The sequence below is a fragment of the Olea europaea genome, unplaced genomic scaffold (genome assembly GCF_002742605.1).
Source record: "Olea europaea var. sylvestris unplaced genomic scaffold, O_europaea_v1 scaffold65, whole genome shotgun sequence".
Lineage (NCBI taxonomy): Eukaryota > Viridiplantae > Streptophyta > Magnoliopsida > Lamiales > Oleaceae > Olea > Olea europaea.
The window spans coordinates 559996-568990 of record NW_019264872.1 but is presented as its reverse complement, the minus strand read 5'-3'; the positions used below and the strand labels follow the sequence as shown (position 1 = coordinate 568990).

The 8995-nt window shown below is 35.4% G+C and overlaps 1 protein-coding gene across 1 annotated transcript; it reads right to left on the bottom strand.

The window, feature by feature from the left end:
• Positions 1-1723: 1723 nt before the first annotated feature.
• Positions 1724-7098, bottom strand: LOC111390123. The gene is made up of 3 exons (XM_023015122.1): positions 6361-7098; positions 3195-3382; positions 1724-2612 (listed from the first exon to the last, which is right to left on the bottom strand). The coding sequence occupies exons 1-3, from the start codon at positions 6965-6967 to the stop codon at positions 2073-2075; spliced, it is 1335 nt and encodes a 444-aa protein (XP_022870890.1). The 5' UTR covers positions 6968-7098; the 3' UTR covers positions 1724-2072.
• Positions 7099-8995: the final 1897 nt, after the last annotated feature.

The following is an 8995-nucleotide window of genomic DNA, read 5'->3' as shown; positions in this document are numbered from 1 at the left end:
TTAGAGCAGAGGGCGAAAGCTCATAAACTACTACGTTCCAATTTCTAGTCGCAAAACAATATAAAACCATAATTTACATCCTCTACTAGGGATGGCAATTGGGCTCGTCGGCTCGTATCGTCCGTGGCTCGAATCGGAAAAAAACTCGAGCCCGCCCCGCTCAAGGCTCGAGAGAACTGAGCTAAAACTCAGGTTGAGTCTAATTTTTTTGACTGAGCTTTTGCTCGGCCCGACTCGGGCTCGAAAAAAGTTCGATCATTTTAATCGAGTCGAGTTCGAGCCTCGAATTTCGACTTGTGAACCGGTTTGACTGTACTAGTTAACAGCCCTATCCTCTATCAAACCTTCAAATTGGACAAAATTCTTACATAATTTCACAAAAGTACACCCATTGGTCATGGTTAGAAGCACATATCATAAAATTCAAAAAAAAAAAAAAGATTACAAATGCGTACCTTGATATATGTTGTTTGAATGCAAATATAATTGCAATCGATTTGCTCTGTGACCGAAAGAGACGGATTAAAAGTATGTGCTTACGGAAAATTCAATCAATCTAACAATAAGCTATAGCTTCGCCAAATGAATGAATTTCAAAAAGTTTTCGTTTGCATTGTAACTTCAAATGTTAAAGGTTGAACCCCAACCTTAAGGGTCCCCCACTGCCCCTATCCTGGAGTATCGTGAGAGAGGTAAGTCGCAAATTATGCCTCCAAAGGTACAAGGTGGAAGGCTATTTGTACACTTGCACTTACTCAAGAGCCAAATCCATATTTCAGGATTCGAACTCTTGACGCATCAGCCTCAAGTAAAGCTGGATTTCTCCACTCTCCCCTTTTACCACTTGGAGATGTGCCCTGGGGGCCATTGTAACTTCAAATGTTGAATAGTGATTTCGTGGCCAACCAACGATTTGTGGGGATATTATGGTGATTCAGGAGAGAATTTGGGAATTGGGATTATAGAGAGACAAACAATGTTTGATTGTGGCTGGAGAGTGAAAATAAATATTTCCTATTTTTTAGGATCTATTTTAAGGTATATATTATCTTAAATTAAATTATGTCATTTCTATGTTATATATTATTATACTACATTTATCACCTGAATTTTGAAACTTCGTTAGTTATGAAATGCTATTCTTATAATTTATTAGTGGTGTATCTCTTCCAAACATAATATACCATCAAAACGTGCATTGTTTGATAGGAAAAATAAATAGCAATATTTTCTACATCCATAAAAGATGATTTACAACTCCATAAAAGCTGAATAATTGCTTAGCAAGTTTCATATGACCATAGGGATGTAAACGGGCTCGAAAAATTTGTGCTCGACTCCTTTTTTTTTTTTTTCCCTCCTGAAATTCTAATTTTTTTTATTTTTTTTTGGCTGCCTTTATTTTATTTTCAAGCCTGACACTTGAAATGAGGCTTAGCCTGAGTCTCTGCTCGGTTCCAACAAGCCACGAGCAAAGCCGGCTCGATTTCTTTTTTTTTTGGCTGAGCCAAGGACCACTCGAATTGACGAGCTGAATTGACATCCCTACGTCAACATATGCAAACTCAAACAATCATTTATTCTTTCACTATCAAACAGTGACTCAAAACAGAAGATATAGGTTGAAAGAAGACTATAAGCAGAATCTCTGTCCTTGCAAGCATGTAATTGGATGGTTCATTTCAATCAGCAGTATTTGGGAGGGGGAAAAAACAAGAAAAAATGACCAAAGATTTCCTTCTCTGTAGCATTCCTGAACCTCAACGAATCAGAAAAAATCGCATTATTAAAATTTTCGACGGTACATTCTTGATTGTTGGAAACTTCAGCACCCTGAGGTAGGGGTTGTTTAAACCAGCAACATTCTTACAAGAGCAAACCTCCATGTGTCTTATTTACAGTCCTCGCGAGCTCTTCAAGCAAACTCAGTGAGAATTCTAACACTTCCAATCTTGCAAAGGCAACTCATGAGTCATCCCTGCAAGCATCATACAGATCTTTGGGTTCTCCGAGTCCCAAAAGGTGACCAAGACGCAGATCAACCCAGGAAATATCAGACACCTCCACACTCATTAAGTTTTGGTTGGTTTATTCTCATCACTGGAGACTATTTTGTAATTCGCAGGCATAGTGCAATCAATATCATCCTCAAGATCACTGAACGATACGTCTTCCCCATTTCCGAAAATTGTCGTGCCAGAGCACTCAACTAAGTCGGGGTCTTCCTTTAGCCAATCATCGTCATCATCATAATCCTTGTTATAATCCTGGACTTGCAATTCGATTGATGGACCGACTGTCTCCTTTTCCACAGGTTTACTTGCGGGGTCTTCTTCAATAACAGACTTGTCGATGAACTCGATTTCATTACTTTCAAGAGGGTGTTTTTCTATCTCACAATCATTTGTTGCTTGGCATGCCATTGAATCAAAAGGAACCATCCTGCCTGACATATTCCCATAATGAGCGTCTTCATACGAGGATGCTGAAAAAATCTCATGCGGTGAATCCACACTTTCTTTTGAATAAAATGCACTACTTCCAAACCAATCAGACTCGGCCTTTGTTCGCTTTTGTAGCTCTTGCATCCACATAGCTCTAGCTTCCACGAGCTGCATTGGCAAAACAATAATGAAGTAGCAATCCATGACAAACAATATAGTATGATGCCAGGTTCTTTGTCAGGTAAAAACACTCTAGTACCTTCAATCTCAAATCAGGTTCAGAACACAGTTAAGGCTTAAAACTGTTTTAAAGATTGACATTAAACATGTTGAAGTGTGCCAAAATCTAATACCAGCAAATTATTTTGAAGAGTACTATTGAAATTGTTATTGAAGTACAACACAGAAGCTTCAAATTGTCAAACGTTTTATATAGAGGGTTAATATTTTTGTATTGGACTAACTTGCTTAATGAATAAAGAAATGCTTTCATCTCCTCTCTCAATTCTCATCAATTTTAGCAATTCTAATTTAATGTTATGTGGTACTGTGTCATGCTGTCTAGTAAATCTTACTATGAAGGATGTTTTGGGCAGAAAACTAAGGCATCTCAACTAAATATGATGTATAGGAAAATTGAAAATTATAATCCAACTATTAGCAGATCTCATTCAAGATGTATAAAATCAGTTTGCCATACAAAAAAATAGAAAAGCACAACAAAGACGATAATGAGCAGTACTTGCTCACCTGCGGTGTAGACAAAAGGTCAGCATCATGTTTACTTAATCTTGAGTGCAGAAGAACAAAATAGACCATCCAAAAGTAACCCTCACTCATATGGGCAGGGCAAAGTTCATATCTAAGAGCAGCTAATCTTTGTGCTAGATGTTCAACACCCAATGCATGCTTGACCTGAGCATTAGATAGATCGAAATCTGAAAAGAAACAATAGTTAGAAATATAATTGACATAACAATTTTCTCCTACAAAAAAATTAACAAAGATTAATCAAGAGGTTTTCATCAAAATTTCTCACTGGAAGCAATACAATGCATCATACACATGTACAAATACTAGCTAAGAAGCACGGACAAGGACACAGACACGACTTAGAGATCCTGACATATGATTTTCAGAGTAGGACATGGAGACATGGGGGGACACATCGATTTAAATTATTTACAATTGTACATTTATATCTTTGTTTTTGTACTGTTTATCTTTTAATAGAATCAATACGATCTTTAACTTTAATTCTTGTTGGTAAAAACTTTTAAATCAGATGAGTGGCTAGTTGTTGCATTAAGATTATTTTGGTTAAACTATATATTACTACTGCCAGAGAAAAAAATGCATATTCTGTATATAAAACAAATTCAACTTGTTGTTCGTAAAATTCCTCTTTCGTTATTTTGAATTTTTTACAAAATTGTTCTAGTAATTAAAATTCCCCCAATTTTATAAACCAAAATTTACTAATTGAGCATATTGTATCCTTGAAGTGTCCAGGACATTATTTTCATTTTATAAAAGAATAAGAATAATTTATGATATGCCACATGAAGTGTTCTAGAAGTGACAGTCAACTGTTAAAATTCAAAACTATTAGAAATATTAGATGCACAAGTGCTCTGGCACCTATTGGACACATCAACCCAGTAGGAGTGTCCATTGTCCATGCAGTAATAGTAAACTGAACAACATAAAATATTGGTGTATCACCACTACAAAACTCCATTAAATCTTATAATCAAACTTCGGCTCAAGTATTTTCTGTCAGGGAAGAAAGTTATAACCATATGAAAGTGATGATGGAAAAAAAGTCGAAAGTGATGGAAATTCTAATAATCTATGCGACGAACTTCTTCATGTACTTTTTGTGTATCGATTGTTCCACATTCATTAGAACTACAGTACACAAAGTAAGACTGTTACAAGCAAGGGGAGTGATCAATGATGCAGACAACATGCTATCATAAAGATGGACATCTGCTCTCAAAAAGACAGACATCCAATTAATATATAGCTAACCATATAGTAATGCCGTCCAACACATGATAGGGAATAGAATGCAGTGTGTGGAGTTTTTCCAACTTTACTAAGAAGGTCAGACTCAATGACAGCAGACTCAGATATTGGGGAAGACAAACACATTGAGATTGCTGGCCAGGGTGTTTAAAAAGTAAAGTTCCCGCTGTACTAGAAAAGGAGGATTCCAAAGTTGGGTTATTGATCTGGGAGAGCCTCAATGTCATAGAAAAGAAGCAATGAATTAGTCCAAAAATAATGATAGTTATATGATATCAAGATAGTAAATAGAGGGGCCAATACACCAATGAAGGTGAGATTACAGGATCTGAGAGGAGGAGACAATTGATGTTGAATACCTTGAGATCCTCATGATAAAGGTTCAGTAGTTAAGGTCCACAGGACTGAGGTGATGATTAAGAAGGGGAGGCAAGCAATAGGAAGAATTAACAATCATTGAAGTAAGTATTGTCATTTCAATAAATGATTTCTAAATAGTGTTCTTTTACTCTTCATTGGTTGTTCTCTATTTCTAATGATAGATCTCTTTGTCATAACAAGTCCTTGTTGAAATTATTGTGGAGGTGGAGACCATTAGCTAAGAAGCAGGGCAACCAAGAGATGATTTTCAAGGAGAACCAAACATTGTGGATGTCAAGGTGACAGTTCTCAATGTTTCGATGATGTGAATTGAGGAGCCAGGATGCAAATTCATATAAGGGCTTATTATCAAGAAGAATGTCCGACCTCTCATTCATAAATTTTGACTTTAGTACAGGTTTTCCATGAGATGGGTTATTTGCAATTTTCACTGTGCAAAGGTGCAAAGGATGGACCCTCTTTTAGTTCTCTTACCTATAATAATGAAATGAAAATTCTCCAGATATATAATCAAAACTATTTAAAGCAACGAAGAAATTGACCTTGAGAGTAATCACATCCCACATCCTAACCACAGGCTACAATTTATGAATATCAGCAAGGCAAAAGAAAAAAAAACTGATGTTTATCGAGTATAACAGGGCAATGTGAAGAGTTCTAGTCTCTGCTAAAATATAGAATGGGAAAGTGATTCCATCTCTTAGAAATTCCAACTTGTAAACAGACAACTCCTTTCAAAATGACCATCAGGTCAATCCCATTTATCATGAGTTGAGGTTCGTAAATTAGACATTAGAAAAAGTTATAGACGTTAAACTACGTCTTGTGGCTCTATATTCCTGAAAACTATGCTTAAGAGTAAAGACTAGTACTTCAACATGAAAGTGAGACCTTCAAATGCCACCCAGAATACCATCAATATCAATTTCTGTTATTTGAAAAGAAAATACACATAATATAGAGAGTGCACCAAAATCTTTCTATCCGTTGCTTCACTGCAAATAAAATTATTTGACCCGGACATAACTGGATGGATGGACATAACGTCGGATAACTGCCATCATAAAAATTCTCTCCTAGGATTAACTATTTATCCAACATGCATAATTCATAACCTAGATATAATGAATTGAAAAAAATTCCTTGACACCCCATCAAATTATATCCTCAGATAGCGGAAATTTGAACCAGTCTCAAAATGATATATATCATTCCTTGCTAACTCCAATGCTTACTCTTTAATCCCAATTACGGTTTCACGGCATTGTCTATTGTATCATTTTCATTGGCTTCCAGACCAAATCTCGCACAAAAGATATAAATTGCTCAAATTGCACTCTTTATGGCTCATTAAGAGAATTTCAATATTTACTTCAGCATAAATTTGAACACAAACACAACACAACACAAAATCACAACCAAGCATAATGAATCAAAACTGGAAATCATCAGAACCAGAACCAGGCATATAACTGAAAAGGGAGCGCATATCAAATTTATGTACCATCAAATTCTTCTTCATCTGATAAAGGAAAATCCAACCAGGTCTCAGGATGATGCGCAATATTCCTCGCAAAGGCCAAAACTTCCTCCGTTATCCCCACCGCGTCTTCTGGCCTATAGTAATCCTTTGATTGTAATAAATTCGAATGATCTCCAAACTGCCCAGGCTCGCCTTCACCACATTCCTCCAATTCTCCCTCCTCCTCCTCATACTCCAATCCTTCCTTCTTCAATTTCGATTCAGAGCACAACCCCAATTTCTGCCTCGGCAGCGGAGGTGGAGGAGGAGCCAGAAATGAAGCCACACCCCGTAATTGACGCGTAAATTGCTCTTTAAATTCTGATAGATCCTCTTTCAGCCCATGTAGATTATTACGACTACCATCATCATCATCATCATTATCATTATCATCGTCATTAGCATATAACGATCGATCTTCCACATACCGTTCTCCTTCGTCTTTGGAAATTATATTTTCTGGGTATTGATCTCCGGGTCTTCCGCCATCTTCAGGGTGGGTCAGTGGTGCACTGTCATTTTGAGCAACCAAATCGGCATCCTCATCGAGATGGAGACTGTTGGCAATTGAGCGAGCCAACCAGGACATTATTACTTACGCTTGGATTAAGGTATTATAAAACTGGTGAAGAACAGAGAAAGAAATTTGAAAAGATGTTTTAACTGGGAAATTTCATGTGACGGTGTTAGTTGTGATGATTTGTTGATTCTCGAAAGGGGTGAAACTTGGAATTCAAGAACCATTTTGAATTTTTTAATTAAGAATGTGTCTTCGGTACTTAATGGAGCGTTACCATAAAATGTCCTTAGAAGGCCTACTTGATTAACTCAAACACATAAAATGTCCAAAAAAGGCCTATTTGATTAACTCAACCTCCCCATAATTCAATTAAGCCCTGTTTGATTAGGATTATAATTAAATTTTAGTAGATTTTGATAAAATTTAATGTAATGTGTAATTGAGAAGTTGATAAATATGATGAATTTCAAGAAATATATGATTAAAAATAAATTTGAAGAAACGAATGCCAAACAAGAATCAAGAACAATTCAAAGATACACTAATTTATCTATTAATTTCAAATACACTTTTAATCGGTTCTTATTCTCGAAATATTCTTTTATCATCTTTTTACAATATATCTTGTAAAACAATGTTATATTGTGTTATATCATATTATGCACATTTCACCACCTGTTTTCATTGCTATAGTCGTCCCCAATTGTAACACAATGTGTTATACACATTCTGTCATCCATTTCCATCATCATCGTAGTCCCTGCAACCTCTACCACTTGTAACATTTATTTTTACATCACAACTATCACCATTGTTCTTAATATTTATTATTACACCGCTATCACTTTAATATTAAATATTACTTTCAGCCTGTTTAGGAGTGATTTTTTTGCCCAAAAAATTAATTTTTTGATCGTTATTTTACTATTCCAGCCGGCATATTTGACTTCTTCTCTCACAGGTGAATCCCACTTTTCTCCTAACTGTCAAAAAATCTATTCTCAAAATCACTCTCAAACAGGTTCATTGTCGTCGTCACCAAACCACCGCCACCACTATGTTTACCATAACACACAATCTTACAACCCACTTCCGCTATTATAATAAGTAGACTAGTGCCACCACCATCATAACTGTGTAACACTGTTACACCACCAGCTATACCATGATTATAAATGGTCGATATCACCACCACCACTACCTTTCCTAAACCTTAGCACCACCATCACTACCTTTCCCAATTCCCTAGCCCATATGGTATACTCAGTCTCTAGTACTTTCGTTTAACTTTAAATCTCTTTTATTCTTTTTGTAAGATGTATCATAAATTAGCAAGAAAGCTACCCAAGAATAATAACTGGATGACAACTTATCGAGATAGGTCTTGGTGAGGTACTTGAGCGAGTAGCTAACGAGGTTTGTCTTCATTGAGGGCTGGTATTTTGCTGTATCCTTGCACCTAAAGAGGGTGAGGAAATAAGCACAATGGAGTATGCAGCAAAACAACTTCATCCAATTTTTTTTTATTACTTTTAATTAGGGAGTGTTTGAGCTACATTATTTTGATAATAATGCATTCTTGAATAGTGTATTGATGTGAAATGTGTAATTAAAAAATAAGGAATCTACGTGTAATATTATTTTATTAAAGAATGTGTGGTTGAAATGATGTCAAATCATTGTTTAAGAATGTATTTTTTTGAAATAATGTGGCTCAAACAGGCCCTTAATGAAGCTAAAATTCAAGGACAACCAGTATACAATGACCAGCTTGTAGATACACTAAGTAGAAATGGAAGTTCATATTACAATCCACTAGTAATTTATTTGATTTTGGTCTAAATATTTGTATTAATCCAACTCTAATTTGAATTCTAACTCAAGGTTAATGCTTAATTAATCAAATCTTGTCGAAGAGGTTACAATTATTAAATACTATTTTCATGAAATTTATGAAGCGTGAATATCTTATTTTTAAATTAGGCATTTTAGTTAATGCATGTTTGAATAAATTTACTATGGTAATTAGGTAAATTTTATAATAGAAAATTTCTATTGATTAGATATAAAAAGGTACTTAATTTAATAATTAGAGAC